Source organism: Hypanus sabinus, unplaced genomic scaffold (assembly GCF_030144855.1).
Source record: "Hypanus sabinus isolate sHypSab1 unplaced genomic scaffold, sHypSab1.hap1 scaffold_124, whole genome shotgun sequence".
NCBI lineage: Eukaryota > Metazoa > Chordata > Chondrichthyes > Myliobatiformes > Dasyatidae > Hypanus > Hypanus sabinus.
Genome location: NW_026779303.1, coordinates 165,240 through 184,060, shown reverse-complemented (window position 1 = coordinate 184,060; position 18,821 = coordinate 165,240). Strand labels below are relative to the sequence as shown.

General features: G+C 47.6%; 3 protein-coding genes across 12 annotated transcripts in view; 2 read left to right on the top strand and 1 right to left on the bottom strand.

The window, feature by feature from the left end:
* Positions 1–11,290, top strand: part of LOC132386653 (zinc finger protein 239-like) — a 50,924-nt gene extending 39,634 nt beyond the window's left edge. For 3 of the 7 annotated variants that reach the window (XM_059958972.1, XM_059958977.1, XM_059958973.1), the window contains exons 2-3: positions 2,799–2,945; positions 9,064–11,290. In XM_059958972.1, coding sequence (XP_059814955.1) covers positions 9,707–10,462 — 756 coding nt within the window. In that variant the 5' untranslated portion in view covers positions 2,799–2,945; positions 9,064–9,706 and the 3' untranslated portion in view covers positions 10,463–11,290. Of the gene's footprint in view, positions 1–2,794; positions 2,946–9,063 lie in introns of all 7 variants that reach the window. The other 4 variants (XM_059958976.1, XM_059958971.1, XM_059958975.1 and 1 more) reach the window with 2 other exon arrangements.
* Positions 1–18,821, bottom strand: part of LOC132386651 (zinc finger protein 214-like) — a 243,883-nt gene that overhangs the window by 174,443 nt on the left and 50,619 nt on the right. The gene's annotated exons all lie outside the window — the stretch shown is intronic.
* LOC132386644 (zinc finger protein 239-like) overlaps positions 1–18,821 on the top strand; it is a 178,717-nt gene that overhangs the window by 118,873 nt on the left and 41,023 nt on the right. The gene's annotated exons all lie outside the window — the stretch shown is intronic.

Sequence of the window (18,821 nt, the reverse complement as noted above, 5' to 3'; positions counted from 1 at the left end):
CGAGCGAGAAGGAATTTCACAAATATCTAAATAAAAAACAGTCACAGCTCTAGGATTTCACCGAAAACAATCAAATATCCTAATGTTATTAGTGGTATTTTTGCCCACCAGCCAACACTTCCCAACCCCTGCTTCCGTAAAATTCCCTCTATTTAATATGCAGCCACTGTTAAATTCTGCGCTTGTTTATTTTGACTTTTTTACAGAGGTGTTGGAGCGGCTCTCTGGCTCCACTCTGGTAGCACTGCAGCCCCGAATGTATGAGACAGTACAGTGTTAAATGCAAAATCCTGAACAGTGTCGATGATCAGAGGGATCTTAGACTCCAAGTTCATCACTCCCTGAAAGATACTGCACAGATTGATCGGGTGGTTAAGAAGGCAAATGGCATGGTTGTCTTTATTAGTTGAAGGACTGAGTTCAAAAGTCATGAAGTTGTGTTGCAGCTTTGTGAAACTTGTTAGCCCACATTGGGAGTGTTTCATACAGTTCTGGTTGCCCCCATTCTCGAAAGGATGTCGGGGCTTTGGAGAGGGCGCAGAAGAGGTTTACAAGGACACTGCCTGGATTAGAGGGCATGAGCTATAACGAGAGGCTGGACAAACTTGTGTTGTTTTCTCCAGAGCGGCGCAGGCTGGGGTGAGACTGGATGGATGTTTACAAGATTATGAGAGGAGTAGATACAGACGTTATGTTTTACCTGGGGTTTGAAATGTCTGACACATTTAAGATGAGAGGAGATGTGAGGGGCAAGTTTGTTTATTTCCACAGAGTGCTAGGAAGCTGGAAACTATGCCTGGGATGTTAGACCCCACCGGTCACGTGATCTCATTTGCCCCTCCCATTTAACCATAGATGTAACGATCTCATTGTGCATGTTCACAATCTCCAGATGGGTGGTCACGCATCCTCCATGTTGTGTTGGGAAATCTGATGTTGCCCACTGAGTCCCGTTAACTTACCCCAAAATCGCCTCGCTTCCTGAGGCTCCTCACATTTGTCCAGGAGCTTTATGGCTGTTGTGTCTTCCCCCAGACTGGGGTGGGTGAGAGTGGAGAACGTCCCAGGTTGTGGGGATCTTTGATTTCACTGCCGGCTTTACCGAGGGACTGGGAAGTCTCAGGGGGGAGAATGGTTTCTGTGATGTGCTGATCTGTATCCAAAGGTCTCTGCCGTTCCTCACAGTCACGGGCGGAGCAGTTACCATGCAAAGCGTGAAGTGTCCGGATGGGAAACTTTCTATGGTGTGTTGATAAAAATCTGGTGAGGGTCAAAATATATCTGGCAAAGTTCTTGTTGTTTTTGCTAATTCTGTCATTTTAGAATCTTTTGTACAATAGTATGTACTATTCATTCAGTACCTATGTGTTGCTGGAGGACCATCAGTGATTGTCCTTGATCCCTTCTCCCACCTGGTTCCATCTGTTCATCTTGTTCAACCTCTGTCCAGTCTCCTCACAACCCCCAACCCCACCCGCTTCAGTGATGTACATCAACCATCTGGGTCATCCTCAGTCCGCCTTGTATCCCACCTCCTCAATGTTATACATCAGCAATCTTTCCTCCAACCCTTGTCTTCATTGTGAAGTGTTCTTTTGGACCTTTGGCCTCGCTGAGTCATTTCCAGAATCGGTTTTTGTTGGCTGGAATGCCGGAGGGTCATCAGGTCCCAGTTCTGTTGTGCATTGGTGTGGAGGTGCTAGTTTATGAACAGTGACGGGCTGACACACTGCAGCATTTTACTGGCAGCAAAGAGTACTGGGAGAGTTGGTGCTTGGGCTCTAATCCTGTGATCGGCTTTCCAGGCAAATGGAACTGCTGGTGTTTTAGCTTTGACTTTGGTTAGTGCTTCTACAGATGGGGCTGGATGCTCGACCTGCAATGAAGCAGAAATTTTGAGTAGCTGGACATTGGTTGTGGTGAAATCCTAGATTGCACTACCCAGGGTGAGATGTGGGGACGATGTGTGAGACTCTCAGGGTCGGTGAGTGGCAGATTCAGCTGTGTGACTCTGAGAGGTTGGGTCCTGGCAGATCATGGTTTTTGATCCAGGTAAAGTGGAACCAGGGATCGAGCTGTTTGGGCTTGTGAGGTGTTGATCGAGTATTTCTGGTCTGGGATCAGCTGTTTGTTTCTGGAGTTCCTTTGGAAGCAATGACTGACAATCTGAGGAGAGGATGAGTTCCCATTCCATCCTCACAGGGAGAGGCTGTGAGTAAATGGGTTGTTCCGTGTTTACAACAGTAGAAATAGACCCAGAGATTAGTGTTCAAACTGTGTTTGGAAATCCCCCCCCCCCCCATCCTCCCTCACTGTCAATCAGGCAGCTGTGCTGGAGATCTGCACTAAAAACTGAAAATGTTTGAAGTCATTCTGATGAAATGTTATTAATTGAATTGTATTGTAAGCTGTTCCTTACCTGCTGAGTGTTTCTGGTATTTATGACAGAAATTAATATATTCATGATTGCTAAGTAGCTTCAGGGTTACAGGAGGAAGACAGGAATATGGTGTTGGAATGAAAATCAGCCGTGGTTGAATGGTGGGCAGACCAGATGGATCGAATCACATTATTCTGTTCCTGTGTCTTGTGTCTTACCATGACTGAATGATGGCTCCTTCTTATCCCATATCATTCTGTGACATGTGAGGGACAATAAAAGATTGTTCACTGAGATCATTATATTTGCCTTCAATGTTTAAATTTCAGTGAGTTTTGTTCCTAGTAACATTAAGCAGAAATGTTTGGTCCTCCTTTGTAATGTTAATGTGCTTCATTATCTTACATGTTAAAGTTAGACCTGCAGTGAGAGATTTATTGGAAGAAAAACCACAACTGAAGACGAGGGAACAGCAACAAGTGAACCAGCCCTAGGACTGAGAGCATCAACTGGAGAGAACCCTTCTGACTCGGAGATTCCAGTGATTCAGTCCGGAGAAAGTTTGGTGAGTCTCATTTACTCAAACACTGGTCCTTTAGACATTACGTACCTGCACAAAGGAAGGTAGGAAATAGTTGGGAGTGAGACAGAATGTGCCCAGAAGAACCAGTTATGCCTCTGTCAGAACCAGTTGTGAAGAAGCCCCCCCCCCCCCAATATTCCCTTTAAACTTTTCGCCCTTCACCCTTAACCCATGTCTTCTGTTCTTTTTCTCCCCTAGCCTCAGTGGAAAAAGCCTGCTTGCATTCACTCTATCTAGACCCATCATAATTTTATATACCTCTATCAAATCACCCCTCATTCTTCTACTCTCCAAGGAATAAAGTCCTAAACTATTCAACCTTTCTCTGTAACTCAGTTCCTCAAGTCCCGGCAACATCCTTGTAAACCTTCTCTGCACTATTTCAACCTTATTAATATCCTTCCTGGAATTTAGTGACTAAAACTGCACACAATACTCCAAATTCACCCTCACCAATGCCTTATACAGCCTCACCATAACATTCCAACTCGTATATTCAAAACTTTGATTCATAAAGGCCAATGTACCAAAAACTCTCTTTACTACCCTATCTACCCGTAACGCCACTTTTGGGGAATTTTGTATCTGTATTCAAAGATCCATCTGTTCTACTGCACTCCTCAGTGCCCTCCCATTTACCTTGTATGTTCTACCTTAGTTTTTCCTTCCAAAGTGCAATACCTCACACTTGCCTGTATTAAACTCCTTCTGCCATTTTTCTGCCCATTTTTCTAGCTGGTCCAGTTCCCTCTGCAAGCTTTGAAAACCTTCCTCACTGTCCACTACACCTCCAATTTTTGTATCATCAGCAAATTTGCTGATCCAATTTACCAAATTATTATCCAGATCATTGATATCGATGACAAATAACAATGGACCCTGCACTGATCCCTGTGGCACACCACTGGTCACAGGCCTCCACTCAGAGAAGCAATCCTCCACTACCACTCTCTGGCTTCTTCCATTGAGCCAATGTCTAATCCAATTTACTACCTCTCCATGTATACCTAGCGACTGAATCTTCCTAAATAACCTCCCATGCAGGACCTTGTCAAAGTCCTTACTGAAGTCCATGTAGACAACATCCACTGCCTTGCCTTCATCTATTTTCCTGTAACCTCCTTGAAACACTCTAATAGATTTGTTAATCATGACCTACCACACACAAAGCCATGTTGACTCACCCTAATAAATCCCTGTCTGTCTATATACTTGTAGATCCTATCGCTTAGTACCACTTTCAATAATTTACCCACGACCGACGTCAAAGTTACCCTATACTTTCCTGAATTACTTTTAGAGTCTTTTTTACCCAACAGAACAACATGAGCTATCCTCGAATTCTCTAGCACCTCACCCGCAGATAACAACATTAAAATATACCTGCCATGGCCCCTGCAATTTCAACACTAGTCTCCTTCAAAGTCCGAGGGAATACCCTGTCAGGTCCTGGGGATTTATCTACTCTGACTTGCCTCTAGATAGCAAGCACCTCCTCTTCTTCTTTCTGTATAGATTCCATGACCTTAATCCTTGTTTGCCTTATTTACATTGACTCCATGCCAGTTTCCTTAGTAAGTACAGGAGCAAAAAAATACATTTAAGATCCCCCCAATTTTTTTTGGTTCCATTCATAGCTGACCACTCTGATCTTCAAGAGGACCAATTTTGCCAGTCTCCCTCGGTGCTGGAGGCCTGTTTCGTCCAAGGAGCCCTAGGCTCTTTGGCTTGAACCCAGGGCAAACCCTAACGGTGGTATGGGGAACCTCCAGTCACCAAAAGAAATCTGGAACTTTGGCCAGAAATGCAATGCCGTCTCTTCCTTTATCCTCTCCAATCACCGTGACTGGGAACTTCTGTCCCTCGAGGGGTTTCCTCAGGTGAGCACCACGTAGGGTCATAGCACAGAGTCACATGAGAGCTGGCCGCTGGCAGAAGGGGTTCAAATGTACTGGAGTCCAGATAAAGTGCCCACCACTGGGTGGTCAGAGGAAGCTATCAGTTGTTCGCAGTTCCAGCATGATATCCTTGTCCGAGCATAGAATCTCGACTTCCAACAGACAGAGCAAGTCTCTCCCTACGAGATTACACCCCCGTCTGGTGGTGACTGTAAATGAAACCTCACACTGGCTCCCCTGGAATTCCACCTGCAGTGGCTGGGTACGTGAATACGTACGTTCCGTGTCTTTCGAACCCAGACAGAGTGATTGTAGCGTCTGATAGCTGGAATCCCTTTTCCGATACTATTTCCTGATCGAGAGTGGTTTTCGTTGCCCAATATCAATCATAACCGGAATTGAAATTCCAGCACCTGTCAATATTACATTGGGCTCTTCCTGAGGGATGATACTCACAGTAGGAAGCATCTTTGCTTGTCAATTTCTAAACGGGTTGTTGTCCCCACCTGTCCCTTGGTAGGTTTTTGATCCTATTTCTGATCCCAATATATAGCCCACTCGCATCCTTCTTCCCGCTGAACATGTTCACTTTAAATATTAGTTCATTTTGGGGTTGATCAGGAATCGAAATCAGGTTCCAATAATATGTCAAAGCTCGTCACATTCAATTTCGGTCATTGTCAGGCCAATTCATATTATCTGTTTTAATTATGTTGGTTAACTTAGTTGGTAAGTTTTGGAGCAGTAGGGCATTAAACTGGGGGTACAGATTCCCATTATTAAAAGGCTTGGTCTCCTGTGAAAGTGCCATAGCAGGCCACAAATCACTCCCAATAGTCTGGTCCTGATTCCCCAGGCTTACGTTTGCATTCAGGTACTTTAGTGATGTTTACAGGTTGCTGGAGTGCCCTTTCCAAGGCTTGAATAATCTGGTCTGTCCGTTCATTCTCATTATGGTTTCCTGCCTGTAACTCCGGATAGGTTTGGTATCGCAATTCTGCCTTCCATTTCCACCCCTCATCAGCTGAGAGAATCATGCTGCAGAGACCGAATAAATCTTGCGGAGTCGCATTAGACATTTGTGTAGTACTGTGGACACACTGAGTAAACTGTGCTGGTTTTTCTTTTCTATCTGGGGCCTGATTCATGATCATTATCGTTTCTTGAGGCTTCCAGGGTGCATACACAGGAATCACCATAAGACAAAGGAGCAGCAGTCGACCATTCAGCCCATCGAGTCTGCTCCTCCATTTCAACATGAGCTGATCCAATCTCCCCTTGAGTCCCATTCCCCCGCCTTCTCAGCATAACCTTTGATGCCCTGACTACTCAGATACCTATCAATCTCTGCCTTAAATACACCCAATGACTTGGCCTGCACTGCCGCTGGTGGCAACAAATTCCACAAATTCACCACCCTCTGGCTGAAAAAATGTTTTCGCATCTCCATTCTGCATGGGCACCCTGCAATCCTCAGGTCATGTCCTCTCGTACTGGACTCCCCCACCATGGGAAACAACTTTGCCACATCCACTCTGTCCATGTCTTTCAACATTCAAAATATTTCTGTGATGTCCCCCCGCATTCTTCTAAACACCAATGAGTACAGTCCAAGAGTGGTCAAACGTTCCTCATATGTTAACCCTCTCATTCCTGGAATCATTCCAGTGGATCTTCTCTGAACCCTCTCCAATGTCAGCACATCCTTTCTTAAATAAGGAGCCCAAAACTGCACACAAGTGATGTCTTACCAGTGCCTTATAGAGCCTCAACATCACATCCCTGCTCCTATACTCTATATTCCTCTAGAAATGAATGCCAACATTGCATTCGCCATTTTCACCACCAACTCAGTCTGGAGGTTAACCTTAAGGGTATCCTTCACAAGGACTCCCAAGTGCCGTTGCATCTCAGAACTCTGAATTTTCTCCCCATTTAAATAATAGTCTGCCCGTTTATTTCTTCTACCAAAGTGCATGACCATACACTTTCAGACAATGTAATTCAATTGCCACTTCTTTGCCCATTCCCCCAATCTATCCAAGGCTCTCTGCAGATTCTCTGTTTCCTCAGTACTACGAGCCCCTCCACCTATCTTAGTATCATCAACAAACTTAGCCACAAAGCCATCTATTCCATAATCCAAATCGTTGATACACAACGTAAAAAGAAACAGCCCCAACATGGACCCCTGTGGAACACCACTGGTAACCGGCAGCCAACCAGCATGGGATGCCTTTATAAAACAACACACACAAAATGCTGGTGGAACACAGCAGGCCAAGCAGCATCTATAAGGAGAAGCACTGTCCACGTTTTGGGCCGAGACCCTTCGTCAGGACTCAATGGGAATGCCTTTATTTCCACATTCTGTTTCCCGCCAATCAACCAACGCTCTATCCACGTATGTAACTTTCCTGTAATTCCATGGACTCTTATCTTGTTTAGCAGCCTCATGTGGCACCTTGTCAAAGGCCTTCTGAAAATCCAAATACACAACATCCACTGCATCTCCATTGTCTAGCCTACTTGTGATTCCCTCAAAAAATTACACTAGGTTTGTCAGGCAGCATTTTCCTTTAAGGAAACCATGCTGAGTTCAGCCTATCTTGTCATATGCCTCCAGGTACTCCGTAACCTCATCCTTGACAATCGACTCCAACAACTTCTGAACCACCGCTGTCAAGATAACAGGTCTATAATTTCCTTTTTCTCCCTTGCCCCTTTCTTAAGCAGCAGTGTGACATTTGCAGTCTTCCAGTCCTCCGGAACCATGCCAGAGACTATCGACTTCTGAAAGATCATTGCTAATGCCTCCGCAATCTCCACTGCTACCTCCTACAAAACACGAGGGTGCATTGCATCTGGTCCAGGAGATTTATCTACCCTTAGACTATTCAGCTTCCTGAGTACTTCCTCTGTCGTAATTGTGACTGCGCACATTTCTCTTCCCTGACACCCTTGAATGTCCGGTATATTTCTGATGTCTTCCTCAGTGAAGACTGATGCATTATACTCGTTCAGTTCCTCCGCCATCTCCTTATCTCCCATTACAATTTGCCAGCATCATTTTTTATCAGTCCTATATCTATTCACACCTGCCTTTTACTCTTTATATACTTGAGAAGGCTTTTAGTATCATCTTTGATATTATTTGCTAGCTTCCTTTCATTGTTCATCTTTTCCCTCTTAATGACCTGCTTAGTTTCCTTCTGTAAGCTTTTAAAAACTTCACAATCCCCTGTCTTCCCACTAATTTTTGCTTCCTTCTATGCCCTCTGCTTTACTTTAACTTTGGCTTTGACTTCTCTTGTCAGCCACGGTTGCATCCTTTTTCCATTTGAAAATTTCTTCTTCTTTGGAATATATCTGTCCTGCACCTTCCTCACTTCTCACATAACTCCAGCCACTGCTGCTCTGCCGTCCTTCCTGCTAGTGTCCCTTTCCAGTCAACCTTGGCCAGTTCCTCTCTCATGCCACTGTAATTTCCTTTACTCCACTGAAATAGTGACACATCGGATTTCAGCTTCTCTTTCTCAAATTTCACAGGAACTCAGTCATGTTGTGATCACTGCCTCCTAAGGGTTCCTTCACTTCCATCTCTCTAATTACCTCTGTTTCATCACACAATACCCAATCCAGTACAGCTGATCCCCTAGTGGGCTCAACAATAAGCTGTTCTAAAAATCAGTCTCAGAGACATTCTACAAATTCTCTCTCTTGAGATCCAGTGCTGACCTGACTTTCCCAATCCACTCGCAAGTTAATATCCCCCAAAATTGGAATTCCTTGGAATGTAGAAGATTGAGGGGAGATTTGACAGAGGCATACCAAAATCATGAGGGTTATAGATGGGGTAAATGCAAGCTGGCTTTTTCCATTGAGATTGGGTGGGACTACAACCAGAGGCCATGGGTTCAGGGTGAAAGGTGAAATGTTAAGGGGAACATGAGGGGAAACTTCTTCCACTGACGGTCATCCGGGTGTGGAATGAGCAGAAAACCCAGCTGGTCCATGCGAGCTCAGTTTCAACTTCTAAGAGGGGTGTATAGGTACCTGGATGGCAGGGGTACAGGAGCAGACAGTTTAAATAGTTCAACACAAACTAGATGGGCCAAAGTGCCTGATTCTGTGTTGTGCTTTTCTATGACTGTGACAAGAACCTGAAATAATATGATTATTCTTTTAATTCCTTTTAACAGCTGTGCGGACCAACCATTCATCTGGGCAGGAAACGTTTGCATGGCTTCAAAACTGTGGCACTTCACATTGACAATAGATAAAAGAAAATCCCAGCTGCAGGTCAACAAAGGGTATTTGTGTGAGAGTGTTCAGTTACTTTGCGGACAGGCACTCTTGCAGCTCAGTGGGAACAGAGAATAACACCAATGGAGAGAGTCAAACTGAGCCAGGTCACAGATTGGTGACGGCAGAAATGCCCCATTCTTATAGACACAGGAAGATCATCAGAGAGTTTGATGGTCATTCCAGATACCTGCACTGTGCCCAGCTGGAAGATGACTTCTCTCTCCAACTTGGGTTGAACCTCACTGTAACAGTGTGATGCCAGATCACACCTTGACACCTCAAGTAATCTCGTCTGACATATTGTCCTTCACCCATTGATGTACTATAAATCTTTTTCAGGTTAAAAACAACAAGGAAATTATCTACGGGGAAGTCGAACACAACACGCTGTTTTGTTGTCTATGTCCAGATATTTAAGAAGTGGAACAAGGGATTCACTCGATCATCATTCCTACTCAGGCTGTGGGGAGTGATTCACTCGATCATTATTCCTATTCGGACTGGGGGAGAGATTCATCGATCATCTGACCGACTGACATGCTGTCAATTTACACGGGGGGAATCCATTTATCTGCTCAGTCATCCACCCTAATGGCTCACCAGCGAGTTCACACTGGGGTGCGGCCATTCACCTGCTCAGACTGTGGGAAGGGATTTGCTTCGTCATCCCATCTGAAGATACATCAGCGAGTTCACACTGGAGAGAGGCCGTTCACCTGCTCAGACTGTGGGAAGGGATTCATTTCGTCATCCCATCTGAAGATACATCAGCGAGTTCACACTGGGGTGCGGCCGTTCACCTGCTCAGACTGTGGGAAGGGATTCTCCGAATTACCTCAACTTAAGATACATCAGCGAGTTCACACTGGAGAGAGGCCGTTCACCTGCTCAGACTGTGGGAAAGGATTCACTCTGACATCTCAACTGAAGGCACACCAGGGAGTTCACACCGGAGAGTGGGCAATCACCTGCTCGGACTGTGGGAAGGGATTCACTTGCTCATCCCATCTGAAGGTACATCAGCGAGTTCACACTGGAGAGAAGCCGTTCACCTGCTCAGACTGTGGGAAAGGATTCGGTCAGTCATCTCAACTGAAGGCACATCAGCGAGTTCACACTGGTGAGAGGCCATTCACCTGCTCAGACTGTGGGAAGGGATTCACTTCATCATCCCATCTGAAGATACATCAGCGAGTTCACACTGGTGAGGGGCCGTTCACCTGCTCAGACTGTGGGAAAGGATTCACTCAGTCATCCATCCTAAAGGCACACCAGCGACTTCACACTGGGTAGAGACCGATCTGCTCAGACTTTGGGAAAAGATTCTCTCAGCCAAATCAACCAGTGCGCATCACTGAGTTCACACTGGGGAGAGGCCATTCACCGGCTGTGAATGTTGGAAGCGATTCACTCAGTCATCTAATCTTATGTAGCTCTCAGTTCTGCTGGCAGCTTAACAGAGGGGGTTATAGCCTGCCCACCCCAGTCTGGCCAAACTGAATAATCTCGTTTGGGTGGATACTGAGTGATGTGTCCCCTTTCTGTGAACTGTCTCTTTAAAATGCAAAGAGAACCGAGACTGACCTTGGACACGCTGTTGGATTTCTGCAGAAGTGCTGGGTTGCTATGGTGACCAGCTAATGTTTATGTTCTGTGTGGTTAAGCAAGGTCAGAATGATCCTTTACCGACACAGAACAAGCAAGCGACTTCTTACAGAGAAAGGGGGCGGAGCTACGTGATGGACAGATGGTGTTCAGCACAACGGTGTTTAAACACACGTAACTGCTTTTCTCGCAGGACACGCAGACGCTCAAAGGCTAGTGATGAAAGTTTCTGCTAGTTGGACTTTCTTGTACCCACAAGGGTGGGATTTGAGGATCGATAAAGAAGAATCGATCTGTGGCTGTTAGTGTGTGTATGAGCGACCCTGTGGGATCTACCGGTGAGTCTAACCCTTGCCTGGGTTGGGAGACCTTCTCTTGAAGAAGGTGCTCTTGAGTTGGTCACGTCTGGCTAACTTGGAAGATTTGATGGGCATTGGAAAAGGTCGACAACACCTGTTTACTTGGATTACATCTCCCTCACCCTCGCCCTCTCCTTCCCTCCCTCCCTCCCCCTCCAATCTTGTGAACTAAATTGAATCTACCACATCATCGTAAGACTGGCGGTGCAGACCCGAGGGGCAGAATGGTCTACTTCTGCACCTATTTCCTATTGTCTATTGACTATATCGTTTACCACCGAGGTTTTGGATTTTATATACAGGTGGCTCCCGTTTTTCGGACGTTCGCTTTACAACAGCTTGTAGCGGTGTGCTACACGCAGCGCTAAAATTACGACACGGAGTCGGTAACTGCAGTCGAAGGAAAAAACTTTATTCGAAAACTTCAGCCTCACTTTTAAGCCTCTGTCAACCGGCCCCCCATGGCGAAGAGGCTCCAAAGCTCTGTGCTCGCAAACCCCCGTAGGCTATCTAATTGTAAGTCGGTTCGGATACGCTAGGAAATGAGCCGCCACATAACCCCCCCCCCCCCCCCAGAACCGGCGATACACCCCCCAATGTCCACAGCCTGGGCCAGAACCTGCTTGGGAGGTCGGCCTCTGCGCCGAGGCGCCGGAAACTCGGCCGGTTGCGCCAGGTCCACATGGGCCGGCTTGAGGCGGTCCACCGTGAAAACCTCCTCCTTCCCCCCAACGTCCAGCACGAACGTGGACCCGTTGTTCCGGAGCACCGTAAACGGCCCCTCGTATGGCCGCTGCAGCGGTGGCCGATGCCCGCCCCTTCGTACAAACACAAACTTACAGTTCCGTAGGTCTTTGGGTACGCAGGTCGGGTGCCGCCCATGCTGTGAAGTGGGTATGGGGGCCAGGTTACCGAGCTTCTCGCGAAGTCTGCCCAGGACTGCAGCGGGTTCTTCCTCTTGCCCCCTCGGGGCTGGTAGGAACTCCCCGGGGACGGCCAGGGGCGCGCCGTATACCAACTCGGCCGACGAGGCGTGCAGGTCGTCCTTGGGCGCTGTGCGGATGCCGAGAAGGACCCAGGGAAGCTCGTCCGCCCAGTTGGCTCCTCGCAGGCGGGCCATGAGGGCCGACTTCAGGTGACGGTGGAAACGCTCCACTAGCCCGTTCGACTGTGGGTGGTAGGCAGTGGTGTGGTGCAGCTGAGTCCCCAAAAGGCTGGCCATAGCTGACCACAGGCTGGAGGTGAACAGGGCGCCTCTGTCGGAGGTAATGTGGGCTGGTACACCAAAGCGGGATATCCAGGTGGCGATCAGGGCTCGGGCGCAAGATTCGGAGGTGGTGTCGGTGAGCGGGACCGCCTCTGGCCATCTTGTGAACCGGTCCACGATAGTCAGGAGGTAACGCGCTCCGCGCGACACTGGCAGGGGGCCCACGATATCCACATGAATGTGGTCGAAACGCCGGTGGGCGGGATGGAACTGCTGCGGTGGGGCTTTGGTGTGCCGCTGAACCTTGGCCGTCTGGCAGTGCATGCACGTTCTGGCCCATTCACTGACCTGTTTGCGGAGTCCGTGCCAAACGAACCTGCTGGAAACCATCCGGACAGTTGTCCGGATGGAGGGATGCGCCAAGTTATGAATGGAGTCGAAAACACGTCGCCGCCAGGCTGCGGGGACGACCGGACGGGGCTGGCCGGTGGCGACGTCACAGAGTAGGGTCCTCTCACCTGGGCCCACGGGGAGGTCCTGGAGCTGCAAACCAGAGACTGCAGTCCTGTAACTCGGAATCTCCTCATCTACCTGCTGTGCCTCTGCCAGTGCCTCAAAGTCTACCCCTTGGGAAAGGGCATGAACGGTAGGGCGAGAGAGCGCATCCGCCACGACAATGTCCTTACCCGAGACGTGCCGGACATCCGTTGTGTATTCAGAGATGTAGGACAGGTGGCGTTGCTGGCGGGATGACCAGGGGTCGGATGCTTTCGTAAACGCAAAGGTAAGCGGTTTGTGGTCCGTGAACGCGGTGAAGGGCCGACCTTCTAGGAAGTACCTGAAATGCCGGATTGCCAGGTAGAGCGCCAACAGTTCCCGGTCAAAAGCACTGTACTTGAGCTCGGGTGGTCGCAGGTGTTTGCTGAAAAACGCCAGGGGTTGCCAGCGACCTGCGATGAGCTGCTCCAGCACCCCACCGACTGCCGTGTTTGATGCGTCCACTGTGAGGGCGGTAGGGGTGTCCATTCTGGGATGTACTAGCATTGCGGCGTCAGCCAAAGCTTCCTTCGTTTGAACGAAAGCGGCGGCGGACTCCTCGTCCCAGGTAATGTCCTTGCTCGGACCCGACATCAGGGCGAACAGGGGACGCATGATCCGGGCAGCTGAAGGGAGGAAGCGGCGGTAGAAATTGACCATACCTACGAATTCCTGAAGGCCTTTGATCGTGGTGGGTCGGGGGAAGCGGCGGACCGCATCTACCTTAGCGGGCAGAGGGGTTGCCCCGTCTTTAGTAATCCTGTGGCCCAGGAAGTCAATGGTATCAAGTCCGAACTGGCATTTGGCAGGGTTGATTGTAAGACCGTACTCACTCAGTCGGGCGCAGAGTTGACGGAGGTGGGACAGATGCTCCTGACGACTGCCGCTGGCTATGAGGATGTCATCCAAATAGATGAACGCGAAGTCCAGGTCCCGTCCCACCGCGTCCATTAACCGCTGGAACGTCTGTGCGGCATTCTTCAGGCCGAACGGCATGCGGAGGAACTCGAAGAGGCCAAACGGGGTGATGAGAGCCGTTTTGGGGACGTCGTCAGGATGCATCGGGATTTGATGGTACCCTCGGACAAGGTCGACCTTGGAGAAGATCCGGGCGCCGTGCAGGTTTGCCGCAAAGTCCTGAATGTGCGGCACAGGGTAGCGGTCCGGTGTGGTAGCCTCGTTCAGCCTGCGGTAGTCGCCGCACGGTCTCCAGCCCCCCGTCGCTTTGGGCACCATGTGCAGGGGGGAAGCCCAGGGGCTGTCGGACCGCCGGATGATCCCCAATTCCTCCATTCTCTGGAACTCCTCCTTCGCCAGTCGGAGCTTGTCCGGGGGAAGCCGCCGAGCACGGGCATGGAGGGGTGGTCCCTGTGTCGTGATGTGGTGCTGTACGCCGTGCCTGGGCATGGCTGCTGTGAACTGCGGTGCCAGAACCGATGGGAACTCCGCCAGGACCCTGGTGAAGTCGTTGTCGGACAGCGTGATGGAGCCGAGGTGAGGGGCTGGCAACTGGGCCGCGCCCAGGGAGAACGTCTGAAAGGTCTCGGCGTGTACCAGTCTCTTCCTGGGCAGGTCAACCAGCAGGCTGTGAGCTCGCAAAAAATCCGCACCCAGAAGCGGTTGGGCTACGGCGGCCAGTGTGAAGTCCCACATGAACTGGCTGGGGCCGAACAGTAGCTGCACCTGACGGGTGCCATAGGTCCTTACTGTGCTGCCATTCACGGCCCTCAGGGGGGGACCCGGTGCCCTGCTGCGGGTGTCGTAACTCGTCGGAGGTAAAACGCTGATCTCAGCCCCAGTATCGACCAAAAACCGGCGTCCCGACCTTCTATCCCACACATACAGGAGGCTATCCCGATGGCCAGCCGCCGTAGCCATCAGCGGCGGCTGGCCCTGGCGTTTCCCGGGAACTTGCAGGGCGGGCGGCAACGGCGGGCTTCTGCGCCCCACCGCTGGTGGTAGAAGCACCAGTGTTCATTGGGCCCGGGGTTAGTGGGCTCTGCGGCCGGGCCTGGACTGGTTTGCTGCCGGGAGCGTGGCTGGGAGATCTGTGCGATGGACGCCCCGCTCACCTTTTTGGCGTTCCACAGCAAGTCCGCCGGGGCTGCCACCTTCCGGGGGTCACTGAAATCCGCGTCGGACAGCAGCAGGCGTATGTCCTCGGGCAGCTGCTCCAGGAATGCCTGCTCAAACATGAGGCCTGTGTGTCCCTCGGCCAGAGACAACATCTCATTCATTAAAGCCGATGGAGGCCTGTCGCCCAAGCCATCCAGGTGCAGTAAACGGGCAGCCCGCTCGCGCCGTGAGAGTCCGAAAGTCCTGAGGAGCAGGGCTTTGAATTCCGTGTACTTGCCGTCTGCCGGGGGCGACTGTACGAACTCCGCGACCTGGGCAGCTGTGTCCTGGTCGAGGGAGCCCACCACGTAGTAGTAGCGGGTGTCTTCTGAGGTGATCCGGCGAACGTGGAATTGGGCTTCGGCTTGCTGGAACCATAGGTCCGGGCGCTGTGTCCAGAAACCCGGCAGTTTCAACGGAACCGTATGAACAGAGGCGGCGTCGGTCATTTCTGGTCCAAAAATCGTTTGGACCGTCGGGGTCACCAATTGTAGCGGTGTGCTACACGCAGCGCTAAAATTACGACACGGAGTCGGTAACTGCAGTCGAAGGAAAAAACTTTATTCGAAAACTTCAGCCTCACTTTTAAGCCTCTGTCAACCGGCCCCCCATGGCGAAGAGGCTCCAAAGCTCTGTGCTCGCAAACCCCCGTAGGCTATCTAATTGTAAGTCGGTTCGGATACGCTAGGAAATGAGCCGCCACAAGCTCACTGTTATGAAAGACCTACGTTAGTACCTGTTTTTTCTAACCAAAGAGGATTTTCACTTTTACGATAAAGCTGATGACTGCTTTATACATGAGTTTACCCCGAGAAAGACTACCGTGACCGTGAAGCCTTGTGCGGCAGTGGTGTATGCATGCGTGCACGTGCCGATTTTCTTTCTCTCCAAATCAATTTCAGTTCACTATCTTCTGGATTTTCAGTGAAACTACACCGTACATACAATATTTCTACTTTATATAGTGTGTATACTTATCATATCATTCCTACTTTTGCTGTAGGTTAGTGTTATTTTAGGTTTTATGTGCTATTTGGTATGATTTGGTGGGTTATTCTTTGGGCCTGGGGACATCCACAATCTTTTCCCATTTAAATTAATGGTGATTGCTTCTTCGCTTCATGACATTTCGGCTTACAAATGGTTTCATAGGAACACTCTACCTTCAGATACCGGGGGAAACCTGTATTTACACCTATATATGCATAACATTGCTAACCCTTGGATTATCTGGTTTAAGTTCACTATTATTAGTAGTTACCACTAAAATAGTGTTTTTTCACTGCAAAACCCTACTCCCAAGTGTGTTCAATTGTTGCTGGTAGTTTTATAGGTTTGTGCCTGTGTGACATCTGAAGTAACAAATTGTGCATGATATGTGATTACACTATTAAGATTTATAATTCTTACTTTGAATAAAGGGTCAGTAAAGAAAACAAAAAAAAAATGAAAAGGGGCCCACTCTCTCCATTCACGTCTTCTCATCTCTCCCCAGCAAAAGGCCATGAAAATCTCTCTTCCAGACTCACAAGGAAGAACATTTCTGTCATTAGATAGCTTTGCACTCCAAAACCCTGTTATCTCTAGTCGTAACCTAAACATTGCTGCTGCAGAGTAACCATTACCTCAGCAGTGAAACATTACAGAGAGGCCATTACATCAGCAATGAATCCTTACAGTGTGTTACACTTGTGACAGACTACCGGGTTCACACTGGGGAGAAAGTTTCAATAGGCTGCATGCTGGATATTAGTCCATCACCGTTGCTGAATGCAATTTTGGGAGTGACTGTCGGTGCTGAACTCTGCAATTATTGCTGCTGCTCACCACACCCAGTTCTGCACCATGGTCACTGGGCATTGGAGGAGTTTTTTCTGCTGCACATTCACCTTTAGTGGAACTGCAGTTTAATATTCTGGATCTGAGACAAATAAACCAGTTCTATTTTAAACTCTGTCTTCCACCTACTAAATCTGCCTCAGCTATTCAATCGTTTCTCTCTAATTATGATATCTCTGATATATGGTGTTTCCTTCATCCTACTGAGAGAGATTATTCTTTTTTTTCACATGTTCACCATACCTTTACTAGAATTGACTACTTCTTACTCGACAATCAACTCATTCCATTTGTCTATTCTTGTGATTATCAGAGTATACTGATTTCTGACCATGCCCGAATTACTCTGTCCCTAAATTTTCCTGGCCTTCCTCAGAGGAATAAACACTGGCGGTTTGATTCAACTTTACTATCGGATGATGATTTTCTAAAATTTATCAAAGATCAGATAACCTTTTATTTTAACACCAATACATCACCTGAAGTGTCATCCCAGATTGTCTGGGATGCCATGAAAGCGTATCTGAGGGGTCAAATAATCTCCTATACAGCAAATCTTAATAGAAAGTCCTGTGCAGATTGATTAGACCTCATTAATCAGATTAAAGAATTGGATCAACTCTATGCGCAAACTAAGAATCTTGAACTATACAAGAAACGTGTAGAACTTCAAACTAAATTTAATCTTCTGTCCACTCAATCTGTCGAACGCCAACTTCTTGAAAGTAAGAGTCGTTTTTATATTCATGGTGACAAATCTGGTAAATTTCTAGCCAATCAGCTGAGGCATTCCAAAGCCAAGCAACATATTACAAAGATCCGGAAGGAGAATGGAGACCTTACATCGGATCACTTAGAAATCAATGATGTATTTAAAAAATTCTATTCTCGTCTTTATTCCTCTGAATCATTAAATGACAATATCTCTATCGATCATTTTTTAAATAATCTGAATATTCCTTCACTTTCATCTGATTTTAAAGCCAAACTCAATGCGCCTATGTCATTAGAAGAAATATCTACTGCAATTTCTGCACTGTCTTCAGGGAAATCTCCTGGACCTGATGGGTTCCCTGTAGAATTTTATAAATCATTCTCTTCACTTCTCTCCCCTCAGTTACTTTCAGTATTACCTGACTCGTTTAACTGCAGCAAATTGCCACCCTCTTTCAATGAGGCTTCTATTATTCTTTTATTTAAAAAGGGTAAAGACACAACAGAGTGTTCCTCGTATAGGCCGATTTCATTGCTTAAAGTTGATGTTAAAATCTTGGCCAAAGTTTTGGCATAGATTAGAAACTGTTATTCCCTCTATTGTTTCTGATGATCAAACTGGTTTTATTAAAAACCGACTTCCTTTTTTTTTAACATTCGGCGTTTATTTAACATTTTATATTCACCTCCAACTGGGATTCCTGAATGTGTTATTTCCCTTGATGCGGAGAAGGCATTTGATCGTATAGAGTGGAACTACCTTTTTGCAGTTTTAGAAAAAATTTGACTTCGGGCAAAGTTTTATCTCTTGGATCAAATTGCTGTATTTGTGTCCGACTGCCTCTGTTTTAACTAATTCTCAGAAATCCCAGTTATTTAACCTCAAACGTGGCACCCGTCAGGGATGGATGCCCTTTAAGTCCCTTTCTCTTTGAATTGGCTATAGAACCTTTGGCGATAGCTTTTCGAAATTGTCCTGAACTGACCGGGATTTGGAGAGGGGATGTTGAGCATAAAGTTTCTCTTTACGCTGATGACTTATTACTTTTTCTTTCAAATCCGTCTACATCCTTACCTCCAATGTTTTCACTTCTTGACCAGTTTAGCCAGTTCTCTGGATATAAACTTAATTTACATAAAAGCGAACTTTCCCCAATTAATAAAGAAGCACAAGAATTAACATTTCGTGATCTCCCCTTTCAAGTAGTCCACAATCAATTTACTTATCTTGGGATTATATTCACAAGGAAGTTTAAAGATCTCTTTCATGAAAATT